This window comes from Asterias rubens, chromosome 6 (genome assembly GCF_902459465.1).
Source record: "Asterias rubens chromosome 6, eAstRub1.3, whole genome shotgun sequence".
Classification (NCBI taxonomy): Eukaryota; Metazoa; Echinodermata; class Asteroidea; order Forcipulatida; family Asteriidae; genus Asterias; species Asterias rubens.
Window position 1 is genome coordinate 5,963,481 of NC_047067.1, and position 23,486 is coordinate 5,986,966.

General features: G+C 37.2%; 1 protein-coding gene across 1 annotated transcript; it reads right to left on the bottom strand.

The window, feature by feature from the left end:
- Positions 1–982: 982 nt before the first annotated feature.
- Positions 983–23,038, bottom strand: LOC117291692 (circularly permutated Ras protein 1-like). Its single transcript, XM_033773539.1, has 20 exons — positions 22,887–23,038; positions 21,871–21,970; positions 15,930–15,988; positions 15,344–15,397; positions 14,292–14,429; positions 13,966–14,022; positions 13,275–13,441; positions 12,694–12,864; positions 11,464–11,601; positions 10,936–11,025; positions 10,132–10,283; positions 9,642–9,848; positions 8,222–8,306; positions 7,888–7,994; positions 6,865–6,989; positions 6,084–6,134; positions 5,433–5,603; positions 4,637–4,851; positions 4,174–4,296; positions 983–3,711 (listed from the first exon to the last, which is right to left on the bottom strand). Exons 2-20 carry the CDS (start codon positions 21,948–21,950, stop codon positions 3,601–3,603), a joined length of 2,301 nt encoding a protein of 766 aa, XP_033629430.1. The 5' UTR covers positions 21,951–21,970; positions 22,887–23,038; the 3' UTR covers positions 983–3,600.
- Between the last annotated feature and the right edge of the window lie 448 nt (positions 23,039–23,486).

Genomic DNA, 23,486 nt, shown 5'->3' on the forward strand with positions numbered 1-23,486 from the left:
AAATTTTGCTATAGAAGCGTTCTGTAGAAAAAACATTTTTACCATGTTTTAACATGAGGTAAGAGACTCGTAATGTTTTGTTTACGTTTCCTATGGACTCCAGCTATTAGAAAACTGTAATATCTATATATTTGAGATCATCCTTTAGTGGCTGTTTAACAATAAGATAAACACCTTTGGAGATTAATTGTCCAGTAATACACTTTTTCACAAAATGAGGTGTCGGTTTGAACATGATTTTATTCTTTCTTCTGACTGAAAGTTATACCATTAATACTAATTTGAAGACATGTTATTAAAAAAAATATTATTGAGGTATTGTAGTACATAGACGGAAAATATCTAAGAAACCAGTAAATGGAGTACTTTGATTTCTATTGAAAAATATGATTTTAATTGAATATATACAGGCTCACTTTTAAATAATTTATAAAAGATTAAAAATAGTTTTGATCAAAAGTTCAAGGCACTACCACGAAGATGATCCTAATAATTACACAGTTTATTCATAGCAGTGAGTTACAATTGGACCATTTCACTGTAAGTTACAAAAACAAAACAATTTAGATTTCAAAAAAATAGCCAACTAAAACAATAAAAAGCAGATGCACTATAAAGTACTGCTGGTCAGTTCAAGTTCTGTTGTTTTGTTGTTTATTTATGATGGTGTGGAGGGTGTTAAGACGCCTGTTAAAAAAATATTTATTGAAAACTTCTTCTAAAGGCACTGTACACGTTTGGTAATTGTCAAAGACCAGTGTTCTCACTTGGTGTATCCCTTGATAAGCATAAAATAACAAACCTGTGCAAATTTGGGCTCAATCGGTCATCGAAGTTGCGAGATAATAATGAGAGAAAAAACACCCTTGTTGGACGAATTTGTGTGCTTTCAGATAGAAATAGAGAAATTACCTTTCTCAAAAACTACGTTACTTCAGAGGGAGTCGATTCCCACAGTGTTTTATACTATCAACAGCTCTCCAATGCTCGTTACCAAGTCAGTTTTTAAGTTAATATTTGTTTTGAGTAAATACCAAACGTGTACCTTCCCTTTTAATCTTTTTCTGGACCACCTTTTCCTGTCAAAGTAAATATTAAAAAGTTAACAGTAACCATTTTTGACATGTGAAACCGAGAGTTTGTTGCTAGCATAATTAAAGCCCACTGTGTATTTTCCCCTTGCATTAGTTTGATTTTACTAACTTATAAAGTGCAATATATTGCACCATATAAAGAACAAATACATTTGGGAGTTAAAAATCTTCCCAAATGGTCCAGCTGCATTGAAAAACCTCAAGATAAAAATAGTCATCACTGAAAAAAAAATATATACTCATGATTTGATATTTCGGAGTAGTTTCATAAAATTTGTCTGCACTAGAAGCAGACAAGTATATCAAATTATTTAAAAAATAATAAAAAATAAAAAAGAGAGGAAACTGCCTCAGAAATTTTTTTGTTTACAGTGGTTATCAGTTTTTCATTGCACACAACCATCCAAGAAAAAAGGAGGAAATCACTGATCCACTGAGTGAGTTGCATGCATGTGCAAGAAATACTGCTACAAATCTCTGTGTGTCCTCAATGAAGACCAGACTCCAAAATTTACCTTTTGATTTAAATCAAATCTCATCTTTCCAGTTACTGTCCTTTACGTTCGTTTTAAGTTTAACGTTTTTCTTGCAAAAGTTTGCTTTTTATCATGTTTTGATGTTCTTGTTGCTCGATATGTAATATCACCTTTGTTCATTGTCTTTTATAAACTAGCATCTTGTATCCTTAATGTATTGATCTAACAGTATGTGTTAATATTCCATTGAAGATGTTTGTACTTTGTTTTCACTGGTGATGAATAAACGGAGTCTTAGAGCTCCACTCAAAAGAAAGAAAAAAAGAAATACTGCTGATAAAACAGTACTTATAAGAACATTTGAAGTTAATTGAAGCTGCATACATGGGACTAAAATGGCTTTATGTCTTTACAAGCAGATCAAATATCCCTGGGTGTCTGGGTGTGGTTATCAAACACATTTGAGATAAAGAGAAAGGGGGGGGGGGATAAACATTCTTGAGCCGATCCTTTTTTCCTTATCAAAAGGCACTATGTGACAAACAAAAATCCTTTTGGAACATTTGAGAACTAGATGTATTGAAAATGGGGCCATTCATGATACAGTGTGCCCACTGCAGATTGCCCATAGCATGGGGAAAGGGTGACAAGTTTGTATTAACTTTGGACAAAGACAAATTGACTGGCGTTGAACATGCGACCTCTTGATTAGAGTACTGTCGGCTCTACCAACTGAGCTTTCTAGCCCTGTGTTGGCAGTTTCCCTTTTATGCCAATATCTTTAATAAGGGTGCCAGTCAGAAGTCATACAACCTGAAACTGCCATATAGCCAGAATAACACCAAGTTTATAAGACAATCAGGAAGCGACAACAGAGGGATCACCATAAGGGGATGCAACATTTTATCACGTAACAAGCAACAAGGGAAACTGATTGAGTAAATTTTTGAATAACAGAAAAGATTTTGGTGTCACATATCGCCAGCCGCATCCTGACCTGTTTGCGGTTTACATGTAGATAAAATAGCAAGGTTGAATTTCTCTGCTGGTTCTTTTTTCGGCACAAGATGCAATGTTTTCCATAATGTTTCACAATCATATAATCCTGCACTTATGGTTCCAAACTGCACACGCAGTACTGCAATGCGAGTGCCAGTTTTTTTAAACCCAGCTTTGCAGAAAAAAATTTCCCCCACCTTGGATAAATTGTTCTGTGAATCGTTCGCTTCTATTTACTCAGACAATCCTACATGTAGTGTAAATAAAATGTAAAAAAATATCAGTAAGCTGAACAAAAGCAGAGCTGACGAAAAAATGAAAGCTTTTTAAAAACAAGAACCATCTCATAGCCTCGATAAGTAATAACAAATAAACATGTGAATTAATAACACAAATAATTTGAACAACATTGTCAGTCAGCCAGTAACAGGCACTTATATAATAGAGGGCACTTCTTATCAGAAACAATCAACATGGCAGTTTGTGTAGAAGTATGTGGGCAAAACATAAAATAGTGACACATCTATATCATTTATCTTGACACAAGGCTTTCCAAAAAATGTCCGAGCTCACATATGATTTTTTTTCCATTTTTTTTCTCAGAATTATTTGTTTTTAAAAATATCGTTTTCACGATGAAACGATGCCTAAACCAAGTGAAGACGATGACAATTTCATAAAATGCACCAGGACTTGTTTTTCACTTTTGAGAAAATATAGAATGTGTTCAAAATATGGAATGTGAATTTGACAATCCTTAGCCAATAATTGGCCATGGTATTCGGGTATCTCGGACTTACCTCTGATTATGCTGAATGCAATGACAAACAATGTTGGCAGCATTTTGGATCTCTTTTATTACGAGATCCTCATTTGAACAACAAAAGGACGAAGGTATGGAATCAAGTAATACACAAGAATACCAGGAAAAGGGAGATTTCAAGCATGTATCCCAGTACCCTTTGTCCCTCTTCTAGGAGAAATTTGAATTGGTGCATGGGATGTGCATGCCTCTTGCTACACCATGTACTTCACATCTTCATCTGCCCCTGGGTCTTCTGAAACATCTTGCTCGTTGCATTCTTCATCTTGTAGAACAGATTTGCCTGCTTGTCTGTAATCTTCTGTCTCCTCTTCTTGGCCTGCACAAGAAGGAGGTGGAAAGGGAGATTGTGAAAAGGTAAAACAAAACTTTGAACATTTTAATTCCACTTCGTGCATTGCATTGTAATAATAATAGCGGACATTCACAAAGCACCAGTATCTGCTGATTTTTTTCCAAGAAAAGTGACTAAAACAATAAGTCAACTCTACCCAGATCGTGAAATCAAATCTTACTTAGCGAAAAAGTAAGAACCAGAGTTGAGATGATGCTGGCCTCCAAAGTTTCAAAAACAATATACCTTTGCCATTGGCAAAAAAAAGAGTCTAATATCCAAACATTGAGGCCGACCCCAAAGATTACATCATGCAAAACTTATCATCTTACAACTCTATCATAAACACTGACAATATCAACTTTTAATATCAAAATATTAACAAAATCTCTTCTGCATGACCCACAACCCCACCCCCATGTTCAATGAAACATGAAAAACACCAACCTTCTTGGACAGTCCTCTCTTAACGGATTTCTTGTCGCCAATAAAATAGGAGTAAATTGGTGCCTCATCGTCCATATCGTCTAGATCTTCACTTGGTCTTTGGCCAGGTTGACGACGTGCCGACTGGAACAAACAAAATAAAAATAAACAAGATAAATGAGATGATGAGTGAAATAGTGATAAGGTGATAGATCAGGTGGCAAGGCATCAAGTATTTTGGTTAACCAAAATTTAAGATGTGAGTACCGACAAAAGTGAAGCTAGTTTTTCAAAACTGTGAAGAAGGCGACTTATGTTTGCATTGTCAATTAAACAAAACTCCAATTTGTTTTAACACAATATTCAAGTTCTACGCAACAAATAATTTGGCATATACCTTACTTTGGCCACATCAATCTCTGAGGGAGAGAAAACACAAATTAAAACACTCTGAACATCATTCAATTTACATCATCGATCTTACCGTGTGAGCTCTGTACAGCTCCGATTGTATAGGAGCTAATGTAGCTACAAAGCTCTGGTACACATCCTCCCCTTCATCCCCTTGTTGCTGGGCGTGTCTCTCCACCAGTTTCTGCGTCACGAGGGCATTCATGCGCGCTTCACCGTACAGACCCTCCACAGCTAGCTTAGCAGCTGACTGGGCAGCGTGGGCTCCAAGAACACCAATGTTGGCATCTGAAGGATGAAGCATTTGATTTGATGTTCTTTTTACCGTCAAGAATGAAAATTAGTGTATAAAGTAACTGTTTCTATTCTTTTTCTTATACCTTTTATAAAGTACCATATACACCGATGTGTGTCAGCACTGTATACTCAGTACTTTCACAAGCTCTGTGAAAAAAAATCACAGGTATAATACTCGGTTGGTAATCGAACCCATATCCTTTGCAAATCAATGTACATGCACCATTTGCGAATGGTATCCTGCTAATTTTTTTTGCTTATAAGAAAACATAAGGCAACATTTTCTGCTTCAGCAGCTCTATGAACTTCAGCCCCCTTTAAAGCTTCTACAGGTGTTTTCGCATGTTTGCTGTCGTCTCTGCCTGTTGTATTTTTAATGTGTGATCATGGGTTCCCATTTAGTGGGCCTGCGTGCCTGGTCAGGGTTTCCCGTTTGAAACAATGTATTATCATGTTTGTGCAATAAAGGTAATAAAGTAAACTCAACTAAACTTTAATATCTTAATTATCTGTCAAGATCAAACATTTTTTGTCTACCGGCCAATCCAAACCCTTCACTTTCAATCACTTACTCAGTTCAGCAAAATGTCGATCTTTGGTGATTGGACGTTCCATAGTGATGACCCGTAGGTTTTGTGCACCGTCTCTTCCAGTATACCAGATGTGGAGCTGGAATGGAAGGCTCTCCAGCCCTTCAATCATACTCTTGGGTGCTACTGAGTCGTAGATTGGCTCTGCCTTAGCTGTAGAGGAAATAATAACATTGAATAATGTGAACTCATAAAGCGCAAGATTCCACCAAGATACAATTTAAAACCCAAGTTAAATAGAATTTATATGAGTAATTAACCAAGTATGATAAGAAATTATAAAACAAAGGAACATTGTTAATAATAAAAAGGTCTTTCACCCACTCCCCCCCCCCCAAAAAAAAGTAAAAACAATAATACCAAAAACCCTGGACCATCTAGGAGCGGAAGCAGAACAATTATTCAAAGACAAATAAAATAATATATAAAAACCTGAACAGAAAAAAATTAAACGGGACCTGGACCACTCTCCATGACCAAAGTAGAGGAGAGTGTTAAACTTGCATCCTGAGTAAACTGTCGAACAACTTTGCGGGCAGTTAAGTTGCCACATATAAATAATACCCTCAAAACAATACTGTGTGAAAAGTTCAGCAGAAATGATTCAACTTTGGGAATTTGAAAATATCTCACCTTCATCATCTTTGTGAGTTACAGTCAGACCACCGAAATTGTCATAGATAACTAAAAAAAGGAACAGAAATCATTACTTTTACAAGGATAAAAATTAGCTTGTATACTTCAAACTCATTTAAATTTCCACACCAAATGTGGTAATGTGGTTAGACTGCAGGACTTGCAATCACATGGTTGATCCGGCCAAAGCTAAAGGACTGATTTCAAAATGTTTAGAAAAAGTATTGTTGTCAAGGCCGACTGAATCACAATTTATTGATATGTGCAATTCGTAACCATGGACGTAATTAAACAAATATGTGTATGAGAGAGATTGTTTGGTGTTTATATCCCCTGTTGGTAAACAACATCAAACAAATGAAGAGCAATACATATTGCAGAAATGCGTCATGTTAAATAAAAGGAAATCTTGGATAAAGTAAACCAGAGGCTGAATGGGCACAGAGGCATCTTCTTGAAGCTGAGGTTTGTGGCAAAGTCGAAGGACAGACAAACAGACACAGGCCAGGAATAACAACACACAGAAGTAACCGAGACAGAACCAAAGTATGAAAACAGGCAGATGAGCTAGAATAAAAATCAGTGGTAAAACAAAAATGTTGAAAAGCAAATCGAGAAGCAAACTATAAAAGACATTGGGAGATGAGAGCCCTTTAATATAAAAAGGAAACTTAACTTCAAATTTCTCATGCTCATTTGATTCTTTATCTCAATTTAAACTAAACAATAAGTTGTCATCAGTTGGTCCTCTTCCTGTGGTGCATGTCTAATAGCTCACCTTCTCTGATGGGTTTTGTACGAACACCAAACTCAAAGGTGGTCTCCGAGTCCTTGGTAACAATACCAAGATTCCGAGAAGACTGACTCGCTTGCTCACCAAAATTCTCATCATTTCGGAAGTACCTGCAGAAAAGAAAAAAAACCCAACATATTTCACAGACTAATCATATTTGTCTGACTTCCGAAAAGGTCAAAAAATTTAAAATCAAACTAAGGAAGGAAGAATATCATGCCTGGCAATTTAAGACGGATTCATTGGCTAAATTGTTCCAACCCTGTAGAGACCAACGCTGCCGCATGCTGCTTGTATCAAAATAACCAATCCGGCCTATATTGTTGCCATTTATTTGACCTACTGTTCATCAACCAGTAGGGAAAAGTTAAAGTTGTGCTTTTACTCGTTTACTGTTAATTTCTATTTTCATAACTTTGTAAAAAACTTTGTAAATTTGAATGTTGTCAACCATTTTTTATTATTATTTTTTTTTATTCAAATGAACAAACCATTAATAATAAATATTACAGTATCGTGTTTTTTAATTTCTGATCTTACCAAGAAGCTGGCTTTTTATCATAATTAAAAACGCAAAGCAAACATCAGTTTCACATTATTTTTCAAGACTATTTTTTTCTAAAAAGGGACAAGAAAACAGCACGAAATCAGACATACCTTGTCCTTGGTGTATGCTCATACAGAAATTACTGGGGTGGATTTCACAAAGGTAGTCCTAACTTAGGACTAGTCCCAAGCAATGCTAAGAGATAGGACTGGTCCTAAGTTAGGACCAGTAACTCATCCTAACTTAGGACTGGTCCCATCTCTTAGCATTGCCTAGGACTAGTCCTAAGTTAGGACTACCTTTGTGAAATCCACCCCTGGTTTCTTGTGGGCTATGATGAATTTCAGTGCATACTTCATTTGATCACAATTTGAAATGAGTCTCATGACAAAACAAAAATATGACTTGAAATTATTTTTCTCACAATCTATGAGAGATTACTCAGTCAGAAATTTACTTACATTCCTTTGTGGAGGACCAATTTAGCACAGACATTGGTCGCCAGGATTGGGTGATCCAGTATGTTGGAAAACTCCTCGTTCAGTTTCAGTGGATCTACAACATTGACCTGGGTAAATCAGGAATATTTGTTTAGTTTGTTTAAAAACAAAAAATCTACCTGAATCCGTTTTGGGAAGTAAATGTTCACAATTAAATTTGCATGGCCAAATGAATTGTGTTTCTTATAACACATTTATTACTCGTTTTAAGTTTTCTTTATAATGTTTGGATTTTCTACAAATTTTTTGTTTGAACTTATGTGAACTTAAAAAAAAAAAAAAATAGAAGCCTAACCTGTCCACCAGTTTTATCAGCAACGCTTCCGAGTTCAATTACTCTGCAATCCTCTCCTTCTACTGTTAACACTGACACGCATGTCCTATGAGGTGAACACATACGATTACGAAATGAAAACAAAAAACAAAACAAAAAGTCTCCCCACAAAGTTCTACACCAAAGAACAGAAGTTTCACTAAATGTAGCAAATTAAATTTTAACTATAGATATGGATTTCTAAGAGCAGTTAACTCCTCAAAGACGACAGTTAATAGATTATAATTTTGAATTAAGGTAAAAAAATATCACTTGTTTTAATACAAAAAAGCAAAACAATATCAAAACAAAAAACCTCCCCACAAAGTTCTACACCAAAGAACAGAAGTTTCACTAAATGTAGCAAATTAAATTTTAACTATAAATATGGATTTCTAAGAGCAGTTAACTCCTCAAAGACGACAGTTAATAGATTATAATTTTGAATCAAGGTAAAAAAATATCACTTGTTTTAATACAAAAAAGCAAAACAATATCAAAACAAAAAGTCTCCTCACAAAGTTCTACACCAAAGAACAGAATTTTCACTAAATGTAGCAAATTAAATTTTAACTATAAATATGGATTTCTAAGAGCAGTTTACTCCTCAAAGACGACACTTAATAGATTATAATTTTGAATCAAGGTAAACAAATATCACTTGTTTTAATACAAAAAAGCATAGGTACTGAACACGATATGAACTGCCTCTAACTGTTGGACTAGCATGGTGGTCTAGTGGTAAGACATCTGCTCTAGCAATACTGAGGTCATGGACTTGAATCACAACTGAGTGATATTCATGTGGTTACTTCCACACTCGGGTGAGTACTACTGGGAAAAACATTGGGGTATGTATAAGGGTAAAAACCAATATAAAAAAAACACCTCAATTAAAACATTAAAAGAGACTCTAAAACCAGTATTTTCATCATTTATTTTAAAATTATATCTTGATTTGGTGTGCAGTAATACAGTCCTAAAAACCCCCCACCAAAAATGGTTTTAAAGCCATTGGACCCTTTCGGTACAGAAAAAAAAAAAAAAAATCACAGATTTACAAATAACTTACAGGGTTTACAGAAAGTAGTGGTGAAATACTTCTCTTGAAATATTATTCCATGAAATGCTTTACTTTTTGAGAAAACAGTAAAACAATATCAATTCTCGTTAACGAGAATTACGGATTTATTTTAAACACATGTCATGACACGGCGAAACGCGCGGATACAAGGGTGGGTTTTCCCGTTATTTTCTCCCGACTCCGATGGCCGATTAAGCCCAAATTTTCACAGGTTTGTTATTTGATATAGAAGTTGTGATACACGACTTGTGGGCCTTGGACAATACTGTTTACCGAAAGGGTCCAATGGCTTTAAAGAATTCAATGAAATATTCTTACCCACTGTCCTGGGCATAATGCCCAACGTGCTCGTAGAATTCCGAGGATGTGTTGTAGTGCTCATCATCCACAACGTCCAACTGGCCCAGGCCGACATTTGCCAACCCGTCTGTGCACACAATGACCTTTGACCCGACCTTTTGTGCTGCCATGGCAACTGACAGCATTAGGGCTGGTCCAAGAGCAGTTTGTCCTCCCTCTGTAAGGCTGTAAAATGGAATTCAAAATAAAGACAATAAAAATATTATACATGGAGTGCTCCCATCTAATGCTTCCTGTAATAGCCAAAACATTTGCACTCATGTCTTCGAGACCTTCTTAACCCGTGCATAGTACTATATGTTGTAATGCCATGCATTCAAAATTGAAAATAACTACTTTTTGTATAAACTGCAAGTCATAAATGTATCGAAACAATGACTGCAGATAATGCATAAACAGGCCTCAGATTTTTTTAAAAGACCAAAGAGATAAAACACCACTCATCTACCTGAAGACCTTGTCCGAAAGACATCTGCGGACTTCTTTGATGGGAGCTGGCAGAGGAAAGATCTGACCCAAGCTGATGATGCTCTGCTCATCGGTCAATCCGGCGCCCTCTAACGGCACCGGCTCTTCACTCCCGTCTCCAATCACCACCACCTGAATAGTTTAATTAAAAATTTGTTTTACTTTAATTTTTAGGACACAATGTTATGAGCAAGGCCGCCCAGGGAAAGGCAATAGTCAAATAACTATCATCAAAAAAGATGTGCCCTCCCAAAATAAAACAGACATCTCAAGGACACACATGACATCTCACGATTCCAACATTCTCTCAAAACCCATCTCTTCAGATTAGCCTATGCAGATATTGAATGAAATTTTCTTCTTGTTCTTGACCAGCGCCTTTGAATGTTCTACAGATCTAGTGCGCTTTAAAAATGCTGTATTATTATTATTATTACTCAAATAAATTAGGATTTAGAACATGATGTCTGGGATGTTAAGAGTAAGCAGTTATGAAATAACCCCCCCCCCCCCAAAAAAAAAAAAAAAAATGTTATCAGCAAGGAGTGTCGGTTCTGGATTACACTAATCTTTTGATGTTTCCTCAAAAATTTAATAAAAAGAGAGAACCTACAATCCTACAATCTAGACTGTTTGAAAGGAATAAAAATTCCTACCTTCACCTCCTCTTTTCATCTGAAACCCTTTTTTAGCACCTAGTTTAGCTTTTAGCCTTGTTTGGGTAAAGTTGCATTAAAAAAACAAAAACCAAAAACAAACAAACAAACAAACAAACAAAACTCACATTATCGTTGAAAGCAATGAGTCCCACTCTTTTGTTTGCTTGAAGTTGTTCCATTTTTGACAGCTGCTGGTCAATGGCCGACTGCATGGCCTGTTCAATTAAAAATCAACAAAAAAACATGACAAATAAAATTAATTTGTCAGTCGAAGTATGGATTTGATTAGGTATCTTCAGGTTAAGGTTACAGTGATAGTTGCCTTTGAGAATCCCGTTTTTATTATTAGACAAATATAACAATGATAATTTTTTTCTGAATAAAATTCGAGCTGATCCATTCCAAATCGTGCCTGTTGCAAGACTCAAACTACGGATCGTATCATCAATGCTTGTCCTATCTACAAATCCCCTCACTGTGTTTCTGGACTTTGAGTGATTGATGATGAGACAATTAGCTGGCTAAATAAAGATCTTCCTTATTTGGATGATGTATTCCTTGACAATCTTCAAACGAATGAACAAATGAACAAGCGAACAAACAATGATAATACTAAAACACTTCCACTATAACGTCATGGTGTGGGACCATACCTGCAGTCTTGATATGTAAGTGACAGTGGACTTGGGTTCTACAGAGTACCGGTCGTGTTCCGCCATCTCTTGCTGGTATGTAGACAAAGCAGCATTAGCATCATTCAATCTCTGGTTACCAACCACTCCTGTAGGGACCTGAGTGTTCATCAGTAATATTACAACAAGTTACGAACACAATGCAAACTTTGGTTACATTTGTACAGGATTTTCAGAATAAATTTTTTTATTTGGGGCAAATATAAACAAGTACATAGTCATGCCTGTTGGGCACTTCTGGACCAAACTGGCTTTCATTTGTCAATCAAATTTAATTTGACATCTATTTTTAAATACGGGGCCTACAAAACACTGCTTCCTGGGGCAAACGCAACACTTAATCCAGCCCTGGCATTTTCCCTCTCCCCAATCCAAACCAAACCATAACCTCCTTCATACTAGTTTAAACTGAACGTTTTTTTTCCCCACTAAGCTTTAAACTAAATAAGCCATTTTGATATATGGTTGACACATAACTAGAACATTATATTCGGTTCACATAAATTTTTCTGTATAGACCCTGAATGCACCTCCTAAGAATACGCGGCTACCATTTCCATCATTTTGTGCAGAATTTTGACACCAAAAATAGCGGACAAGATAGGCACATGCTAGTGTGCTGTGCCTTGTGCAATACACCGCCGCACATGTGAGCCTCTCCAATGCCATTCTGCACAACTCTGCTGCGCTCGCCAAGCATACGCACTAAACATTTCAGACTTATAGTGTCGGACTTTTGGTTGTGCAATGGGTTGTGATTGGTCAATACGCAATGGGGCGGAGCTTAAAGCCATTATACACTTTCGGTAAACAGTATTGTCCAAGTCCCACACTTCGTGTATCACAACTTATATATAAAATAACAAACCTGTGACAATTTAGGTTCAATCGGTCATCAGAGTCGGGAGAAAATAACTGGAAAACCCATTCTTGTTTCCGCGCGTTTCGCGTGTCATGACATGTGTTTAAAACAAATCCGTAATTCTCGCTAACGAGAATTTATACTGATTTAATGTTTTCTCAAAAAGTAAAGCATTTCATGGAACAATATTTCAAGAGAAGTCTTTCACCATTACCTTCTGTAAACCCTGTAAATTATTTGTAAATCTGTGAACCTTTTTTCTTTTTTTTCGGTACCGAAAGGGTCCAATGGCTTTAATGGATCGGTCTATTGATCTATCCAAAACCTACCTCTTTGGTGACAGACATACTGCCTGATATGTCCACCATGAAGATGACAGCTGTATCGTCCCCTTCTCCTGTGCCTTGGTGGATTCTGTATGTCACGTCGGACTCTGGTGGGAACCTCTGCATCTCAGTGGTGACGGGATTGTCTTGATCACAGAATTCACAATGCCACACCTGAGGGGAAAGAAAGAAACGCAAGACAGTTATAAACATCAAAACCGGAATGACTTTCTAAATACTTGACTATCCTTTGTGCATTTGTCAAAGGCACTAGACACTAGTTGTAATAACCCAAAATAATTGTTATCATAAAAACTTACTTGGTAACGAGCATAGGACAGCTGTTGATAGTAAAAAAACAGTGTGAGAAACAGCTCCCTTGGAAGTAACATAGTTTTTGAGAAAACTCTCACTCAAATATATGAAAAACTTCAGGTCTTAAGCCCTTTTAAGGCATCTGAAAGCACACAAATTTGTGTGACAATGGTGTTTTTTTTTCTTTATTCTCTTGCAATTTTCACAAATTTGTTATATTAAGCATTATGTTAGGATACACCAAGTGAGGATACTTGTCTGGGACTCACTTGTGAATCGTCTCCACCTGGAGTGACCTTACTGAGCACAGAGAACACAGCTTCACATTTACTGCAGAAGTCGGGCTTCGCTGTGTGAAGATGGCTTGGGTTGACCAACATGTCAAACTTAACGGCAACGATGTTGGTGTCTGCCCTTCTATGTTTATGGCTTGGATCTGGGATAAGATAGGTCGTTAACACTCACGATAAGTTTCTTTTTCATTTTCATCTGAAATATTTGATTCTCGAACCAACTTATCATCTTTTCGGGCAACAACAACGCAATGATAGCCTTAAATTTCCCGACATGAGGTCGGAAAGTAGCTTGGTGCCAAGAAAATCTGAAACTTTCGGTGCATGGGTTTCCTTCAGAAAAGAAAACATTATTGGATCAAGGTTCAATTTCATTACACCTGTTAGCACAAAAACTTGCTAAGCACAGAAAAATCTGGCTGACCCGAAACAAGCAGGCAGCCAACATTCAAGGCATTTTCTCCTTGGTAAAGGAGAAAATTGTATATGAGAAAATTGTAAACTTCTACTGGAGCATTTCATGGGCACCAAGGCAATGACCAGGAGGCATGGAGGCAGTCACCTTTGTTGCATCCCTTAATTATCAGACCTTCCATCAAACTTATTACTCGGTCTCAGAAAGATTTTAAACAAACACATTTATAAACAAGAGCTTAAGTTTTCCGACCTTTCCTCTTTGGTTTTCTCATGGGTGGAAGTGGAGGTGGCTGTTGGGGCGATCCTTCTGTAAGAAAAAAAAGAAAACAAAAGCTACATTTTTATCATCGGAAAGGTTTTTTGGTTTCTTTCTATTTTATTTTGATGGGGTTGGTAGTACACAGCCAAAGCAAGAATGTCGCCAGGCTTGGATTTTTAGTTATTGGATTCTTATTCATTTAGAAAGGACTATTGCTTTAAAAAAACAAATCCAAGAATTTAGAGTTGAACAAAATTTCAGGAAAGAAATGCACTGTTGTAAATTATCTTTGTGCAAAATATTGTAGACGTACTCACCACCCTGAATGTAGTAATATTGATTGGTTGGTCCCAACAAGTCATAGGCGGATGCATACTCCCCATTATCTTTCTTCTTAGGTTTGGGTTTGACCCTCGGAGGTGGGGGAGTGGGTATTGTATTGTCATAGATTGCCTCTGTAAATTACAAAAGGGAGTAATATATATTATTATTTTATAATAAATATCCAACAGCGCAAGCGCCGATAACAGGACGGATACAAATATTTTACATTTTACAAAAACAGAGAAATGGTATTCTTTATTCCCCTGATGCAAAATTTAACATTATTGAATCGTTGCGGTACCTACTGCTAAGGATTTAAACTGCCTCTAGCTAGCGGGTGAGCTCAGTGGTCCAGTGGTAAGCAATGCAAAGGTTGTGGGTTTGCATTCCACCTGGGTGATTTGCCTAATGCCCGTGAATCTTTTTTAACAGAACTCGGGAAAATACTGAGTATACAGTGCTTGATACAGATCGATGTATGGGTAAAAACCAAATTGTAAAAACTTGTTGGCTTTTTAAACCCTCCTATTGTCAATATCATCTATGTTGGTTTTGAATGATGCCAGCCTGGATTATGCAAGGCTGAAATATGGTGGATGCATCTACACAGTACATGGTCAACCCTCCTACTGTCTGACCATTCAGTATGATCCACTGTGGCTTTGAAAGGTAGATAAACTATGCCAGCCTGCAATATGATATCATGTGGTGAATGCACCTATACAATGTACACGGTGCACAGTCAACCCTCCTACTGTCTGACCATTCAATATCACCCACTATGGTTTTGAATGATGATGCACTTTGCCAAAGGTAATAGCCAGCAATACACCTGGGCGCCATGTTGACGCCCTATTTTTGTATTCTGTTTTGTGGTGAATGCATCGCATCAACACGTAAACAGTACAAAGTCAACCCTCCTACTGTCTGACTATTGAATACCATCCACTGTGGTTTACTAGAAACATTTCTTTAAGATGGATGGCTCAACATTTGAAAGTCATCCTTTCAATGTTCAGCTAAAAAAAATCTTTAAGTTCTTCACCTGTTCTTTGTGTTTGAGCAGGCGGTAAACCTCCACCTAAATTGTCGTAAATCACTGTCAAATAAAAAAATATATACAATAAAAATATGGAATGCAACAGTTTTATCTTGAAGTAATCCTATTCGACTGCCAGACTTAATATTTAAATTAACCTTCACAGTCTATGCATACATTGACAGTAAAGGGAATTAGGCACTTTAGGATATAAAAAACATTTGTTTTAAAGGGAATTGAAATAAATATAAGCTAAAGTATAAGCTAAAGTAATAGTCCCAGCTTATTTCTATACCATCCGCCCAGGTAATAGTTAATAAGCAGGACAGTTCTTTTCAGAACTGAGAAGTCTCCCGAACACCCGAACAATCTTCTCCGCGGTAGTAGAATTAAGCAAGACAGTTCTCTGAGAATAAACTCTACCTGGCAAGTACATTATACACACATGGTGTTACCGCATTCCAAATATATATATTGATACCTCACCATGCAATGCCTCAAATCCTTTATGAAATAAATATGTGAGAAGATAATTAACTTGTGTCTGTTGTTTACAATTTGTTTTATGAAAATAAGTACTTTTAGTCCATACCTTCTGGCGGGTTATTGAAACCACTCTGAAGTGACATGTACTCGGAACTTGCCTGGGCACTATCCGTGAGAGAGGGGGAGAAATAAAATTGTTAAAATAGACTGTAACTAAGTGTTGAATCCAAGCTTAGGCGTTTTGTAAAAGTTGGTTCTGGTTTAAAAACACTACTTGCACAACATTTGCAACCATTCATGGCCCAATTTCATGGCTCTGCTTACATGTACTGCCGAGTTCTGCGCCTACGATCATGATTCCCCGCTTCATGCAACCACAGAATTTCTGCACTAGCCTTGTAAGTGAAGAATGCCTAGTAACATGGAGTACGCATGCGCAGAAGCCAAAATTCGCTTGCCCTAAGCACAGAACTCCCTGCTTCTGCAAGCGCCAATTTCCGTGCTTACGGTAAGCATGGCCATAAAATTGGGCCTAGACTCATTCAACAATATGTTCTGTTGTATCAGGTGGCACGATGGCACAACTAACTGTGCACGAGACTCATTTGTACCATGTACACATATTTAGAGCATTCACCACATCTTCTATTGCAGATTTAAGCCCACTTCATACTTCAGGACTGCGAATGCGGATGTGAAGCAAATTTTGGTGATGCAATAATCACTACATGCTGTTTTTCCAATTGTGATGCAAGGAATTTAGCATTCGCACAAAGTTTGAACCAGGCTTTATGCATTTACACCAACTTTATAATTCACTCAAAACCACAGTTGTGCATGACACTGAATGATCAGACAGTAGGAGGATACCATATGATGTCAAAATGCAGACTGGCATATTAAACCAATGTACATGTATGTGGATGATATTGAATGACCAGATAGAAGGAGGGCGACTGTTCTACCTATAATATAAATACCACTTCCAACTTCAGAGAGCACAGGTGAGCCTACAAACTTTTCCACAAGCTGTGCATGCAGAAAATGAGTCCACAATCAAAGTATTCATTCATGAAACCTGAGACAATCCTTAGCATAATTTCATGACAGTTGTAAAATGAAATTGCTCATGATAACAATAACAAATGGAGTACATCCAAAACATACATGGAGAGAGTGAAGAAAGGGAATAGCCTACCAATATAAAACAACAGGACAAAAACATCATTCATAAATACCCCTGACAGTTTCTCTACTCCTATTGGTGGAGAACGCGTCATGTGTGGGTGTTCAAACGGTTGATAATGACCAGTATTTATAACCGGCTGGCTTCCGCATGTCGGCGCGCAAGATTATCACGCGGAACGCGCAATTCATAGCTGTGTAACAGCGCGTAATATATTTCTGAGCGCGGGGGGGTGTAATGTATTTCTAAGCGCATGCGTAATCTATTTCTAAGCACGTGCGCGCATATGCATACACACAACCCACGCACAACATACTCTTAAAAAAGTTTTTGAAAAAGATATTTCAAACTTTGAATTTTCAACTGTAAAGTGTCTGTAATTGTAATTTGTTAACGTTTTTTAACAAAAGGGCATTTATGAATGGGAATAAAAGAGTAGTAACTCGTTCTTACACGTCCGTTTAAAACCTTGCAGGGCCGTTGCCGTGTGATATTTTATTACACGGCAATTCAACCCTGCCAGCTTTAACAACTGTGTAAGAACTTGTCGCTACCCTTTTATTCCCTTATTTCAAATGGGACGTAAAGCTGTACATTTGTAGGTCCTGTGTTTACCCTCAATGCACGTAAAATACCCCAGTACGCACTTATAGTTAATAAGAGATGGGGTTTACCCCAGTGTGTCTAGCAATCAGTGCTGCTGGCTATGCGTTTATCTTCAATCATTTGAAGACTGCACTCAGTAAGAGAGAAGAAGAAGCAAATATGTGAAACATGCCTACTACATAGGAAAGGAAATATGCTTTTTGTAATCAAGATTTATGAAAGACTCAATGTTGTGCACAAACTTCTCGTTTGGGTTCTTGAATTCTTCAAGTGGAAGTGAATGCAAAGCAAATTACATGACGCAAACAACCAGTTAATGCATTGTTTGCCTATTTTGTCACAAGGAAATTTGCTTTGCTTTCACATTCCAATAAGTATGAACTGTTACTACACTGTGATTTATCAACACATTCAGAGCTCAATTGATCCCAAATTTCCATTAAAAAATCTTCAAAATGTCTGTGTGGTGTGCCTCAAGAATCTTCCAGTAGAAAACATCATCATAGCAATTTGGCTTTCTCTGCACAAAATGTAAATAAACAGAAAGGTTATTATAAGGCGCAAACTATTGCCATTCTACAAAGAGTGAGAAGATCCAATTCACCTGCTGAGGCATATTTGGCTACTTTGGAAGTTAGTTTTCACATGTTACTGTGCAGGGTGCATTTTATTATGCAATATGATGCAGGCATGATGTCCGACACTCTGAAAAGAGTAGAGCCATCATATTGAGTACCAGGGCTGAGCTACACTGTACATGAATTATACAATTTTATAGACTTTTAAGGCTAATTAAAAACTTTGCAGAAATCAGAATAGGTCGGAAGACTAGAGAATTAGTCCTAAAGAATATTATACAGTTTGTGTTATAACCTTACACTGATGTGTACTAAGCACTGTATAGGCCTACTCAATACTTTCCAGATTTCTTTGAAAAAAATCCACAGGCAAATCACTTGGATTGGATTTGAACCCATGACATTTGCATTGCAAGAGCAGATGTTTGCAGTACCCTCTGCCAGCACGTAGGAAATTATATTTGTTATCCCAGATGCAAAACAAATATTGTTTGTAGATGATGCACACCATACAGTTTGACTCCCAAAATTGCAGACAGTTACATAGTGTCAATTGACACTTCCTGTAACACAAAATGGACGACTTCCTATAGGCGTTTGATTACTTCCAAAAAGGTTTTTGATTTGACGAGAAACCAATTAGAAATTATCCCCTAAACTTGATTCTGGTTATAAGGCTTTTGTAATTTTACGATTTAACTTTTGTTTAATTGGCATGCCTACGAGTCAAGTATGAAGAGCCTGAGCCCATTTCATGAAATGCTAGGAATTAGGCCTAATCCTAACTTGAGTTACATGTAGGACGAGTAACTGAACTTGTCCTAACTTAGGATGGGTTCAATGCGTCCAACGTCTTTGGATACGGAATTGAACTCATCCTAAGTCCTAGGATTAATCCTAAGTTAGGAAGAGTTTGGTGAAATCGCCGGCTAGAAGGGTAAAAATCAAACTGATAATACTCATTTCAATTGATCCCTTGCCCAATAAAAACATTGATCATAAATTCCTCCCAATCTGTCTTGGTAAAATTTTCAAGCAAGTTGACCAACCACTTGAAACCATGAAACAGTGCATATGTGGCTTGTGTTTTAATGCAAAATTTGTGCAGTACATTCACCACGGCACTGTGTAGGTATTCACCATTGCGGGCTTGCATAGAAATAATGCATGGGGATACGTACATGTAGGCGTATTGTGTTACAAAACCACAATTGCATAACATGAAATGCTATGGGACGCCGAGCTCACGCAAACAATTTTCTGCACATAGATCAGCTTTCGTCCAATCATTTGCCTCCTTTGAACCCAGTGAGGCAGACCTACCAAGTCTCACGTATTAGGCGTGAGACTCACGCATTTGGGCTCTGTCTCACGCTCACACGCACAGCAACCATTTTCTCACGCATTGGGGCCTTGAGCTTTGAAAAATCTCACGCATAGCTGGTCTCTGGACTTGGCATTTCTGTGAGGGCGCTTTTTGACCCCAGTGAGGGCGTTTTTTGACCCCAGTGAGGGCGCTTTTTGACCCCAGTGAGGGCGCTTTTTGACCCCAGTGAGGGCACTTTTTGACCCCAGTGAGGGCGCATGCAAAAGGTCTATTTTGGATGATATTGAATGGTCAGACAGTAGGAGGGTAAAAACAATAAACATCTTCCGGTATTTGGATTATTCGTATGCAATAATATCCTCTTTAAAATCAACAACACTACATGTAAAATGTGCAACAAGTGCAATTGTAAAAGGGGATAGTTGTGTTTGAGAGTGAGGAAGTACATGTATGGTAGGCTCTACAACAAGTAAGCTTGGGCGATATCAATTGATTTTAATCACGATATATCGCGATATTCGATTAAATTTGACATCATCACTCTTCAAACTCCCAGTGAAAGTTGTAGAAGAGACAGTCATAGCATAAGAGAGGCGATCTAATGACCTATTCTTCTGGTTTTACTCCAAACCTATGGGGTGCAAGATGTCGCAGCTAGGAAATACATCGCGATATTGCGATACTTAATCGATATCGCGATATATTGCGATATATCAATATTTCGATTAAAACCAAATCGATCTGATATCGAAATCGTTTCCAAATTAGTATCGCGATATTTGATAATATTGTGGTATCGCCCAAGCTTAACAACAAGGTCCTCTTCAATGAATATACAAAGCAAGTGTACTATGTAATGCTCATTATGGAATGCAGCAAAAGCATTGATGTTCTGGCACAATTTCCCAAAACAAAGTGTGTAGGTCAACAGTTGAGTTACTAGTCAGTTACAATAGGGGACCTTAGTGCGTCACATGCCTGGAATTACACGCAGGCTACGAAGGTCACGGCCTCTGGGCCCCAGGTGTTGCACTGGTGCCCCTTCGAAAGTATTTACAATGGAAGTGCCCTTCGCAAAATGAAAATGGCCTTGCCCTTTCAAAGATGAAATCTAGGCTTGACGTAATGTAAAAGCCTAAGACTGCCTGTCGTTTGTAAGAAATGGGGTGGTTGCCTTGAAATCTTTAAGGCCGCCTCTTGACACAAGGTTATTGAGGAATGAACGTAAATTTATCTTTGTTGCCACTGTCTTTGTCTAGTCCCCTGCCAACCATATTTATTGTGAATACTGTTTGTCATTATGCCACAAAAGGGGCCTGGGTTTTTTCACTCCATGTTTCAGTTTGGTTATATTGATTTCAATGGGAGAAAAAAAAAGATGGCTGCACCATGATTAAGCCTTGCAAAGTATGTTCAATTTACTTGAAGAAAGAATGTCAAAATGAAATAATGTGAGAGACAAGCACAAAGAACCCAAAGACTAAGATGACATTAATCGAATTAACTGTCTCTTACCGATATGGTTGGTAGTGACAACTTGTGATTAAAAGAAATGAAATTACAAAAATTAAGTGAATATTAGTATAATGTTAGTACAAATGACTCCCAAGCGACTGGAAGGGGAGACCATACACTGAGTGGCGCAGCCACGAGGGCCTTTTGCAACTCAATTGAGGTTTTCTTTATAAATAGTGACTTTTGCTATAAACATATCAATCTTGACTCGAAGCAAAAATCAAAACCAAACAGAAGCGACGGGGGTGAACAGGTCAGCATACATTAATAAACAAATAATTATGCACCCTGCCCTTTGCACAAATTTTAAAAAGACCTTGCACTGTGAAATTTTATGAATTTCCAGACATGTAATACATGTTCTGAAAACAAAGGCCTGTGAACAAATTAGGACTTTTTAAACCATTTACCTCCTTAATATGGTTTGCCATAACCCTCTGGTAACATTTTTTTTACAATCAGTTGAACAAAATCATGTAGGAGAGGTTCAGCAAATTCAGTAATACAGGTTTTCAGATAGTATTTAAAGATTGACCAATTAAGCCTGGTTCATACCTCCTGCAAATGGGAATGCGAAGCGAATTTTGACGTCACAAATTCGCAATGTATATTCGCAGCAGCTCAACTCTGCTCAACTCAAGTGTGAATATTGCTTGGAAGGGCAGGGTGTGACGTCAAATTCGCTTCACGTTCGCGGAAAGTATGAACCAGGCTTAAGGCAGTGCAGGTTTCGTACTTAAATTTCGATTTGGGGTTGGGGGAACAAAAATGTCAAGACTAATATTTCATTATTAAGATAATATCAATTCAACATAAAATTCTTAGGAGATCTTACTTAAGATCCAGATCCATTTCTGTGATTTCTTCTTCATCAGACTCATCATAATTGTACACATGCGTAGAAGCAAACTCCATCTTGCAAGTGTTGCCTCTTGCTACATAAAGAGTAAAAAAGAAAACAATGAAATATTTATAGCGTTAATTCAGCACGAATCATACAAATCTTGAACCTAACACCTCTGTTTTCCTGGATTTGGAGATTCTACTCCAGTTAGTCTGGAGTTTTACCACAAAAATTACGAGCCCCGTTGTACTTGTAAGCCATGAAAAATTTGAGAATTTTTTTTTTTTACCTCAGAGTCAGATGCAAAGAAAACGTGCGGAAAAGTTTCTGTATGACGCCACAACTTTTTCAATTGATATGAAATAATAGTATCTAATTTACTTGAATGAGATATCCCTTTTTGTAAAAACTAGTGAAAAAGTGGTGGCGCCAATATACGGAAAGTTATCCAAAACGAGCAAGGCTGTACACTATGTGCACTTTTCTTGTAACAACATTTTAAAAATTATAAATTTTTAAAATGCAGCTTGTGTGGCAAGTGTATAGTACAGAAATTCTAGAATTGATGTCAAGATGTCAAATTGTACAGCACCCCAGTTCTGGGTTTAAAGTTTTGGGTAGGCTAATAGTTTCACAAATTGAAGAAACAATAATAATTTACAAATCTTGACCTTACTTGATCAGTTGATTCTTCAATTATTCACGTACTGAACTCATTGAACTTGAACTTGTCCAGAGCAAGCAAGAAAAGAGTCCATTTCCCAAAATATTCTTGCAATCTTGGCCCAAGATTATAAATTAGAACACCACATAGTAATTGATGAAACTTCAGCAGTTATGTAGAACTTACCGAAATTATACTAGATTGATGAGTTAGATCAATCGTACCCTTAAGAAGCAATCTCCTTCGAATCTTCTTCTCGCCACCAGTTTTAACTTAATTTCGGTGATGTCCTTAATTTTGTGACTTGCATTATTAATGTTTTCAATTCTGGAAATGTACTCACCTTTCTACGTCAAACATGTGTCACAAACAGCTTCGTTTATTCGCAAAATCTCTCAGTTGCGGAAGTGATGATTCAGATGAATGGCTTTTTTCAATAATGTACAAAAATATCCCATTGTGGAGATTTTTTTGGGTGTGCTCGCAGGTCGTGTATTCAATTCTACAGGGCAAAGTGAACCGAACAACACACTCAGTAAATAATAATGTTTATACAATAATAAACAAAATAGGTCGTAAATAGTTGCCTGAAAAAGTCGTTAAAAAATCTCCTCGGCGAAATGAATCAGTCTATTCACTCACATTGATTATTCTGGATGGTATCAGTGCAAAATATCAATTAATTTTTGCATTTGTACGAGCCGAATTGTCAAACAAAGTTATAAACCAATCCGCGAAGTTGGGAGGCTTTTGGTATAATATAGAGATAGCCTGCAAAACATAAACCCGTACCATAACTCTATGACCCGTACACATTCGCACGTGTACTATTTTTAGCTTGTTGATTCCCCATCGTCAGTAATAACTATGGTGCCCAAATAAGGCCAATCAAATTATTCATAATTTACTCGTCGCAACCCATTAAAAATCAAAACAGTGATTT

Excerpts from the sequence above, each read along its gene's own strand:
- LOC117291692 (XM_033773539.1), bottom strand. The coding sequence starts at position 21,950 with ATGGAGTTTGCTTCTACGCATGTGTACAATTATGATGAGTCTGATGAA. Across the intron at positions 14,430-15,343 it reads TGCTCAAACACAAAGAACAG|AGGCAATCTATGACAATACA; the intron begins GTGAAGAACTTA and ends TGTAATTTACAG. Across the intron at positions 9,849-10,131 it reads CTTTCGGACAAGGTCTTCAG|CCTTACAGAGGGAGGACAAA; the intron begins GTAGATGAGTGG and ends TCCATTTTACAG.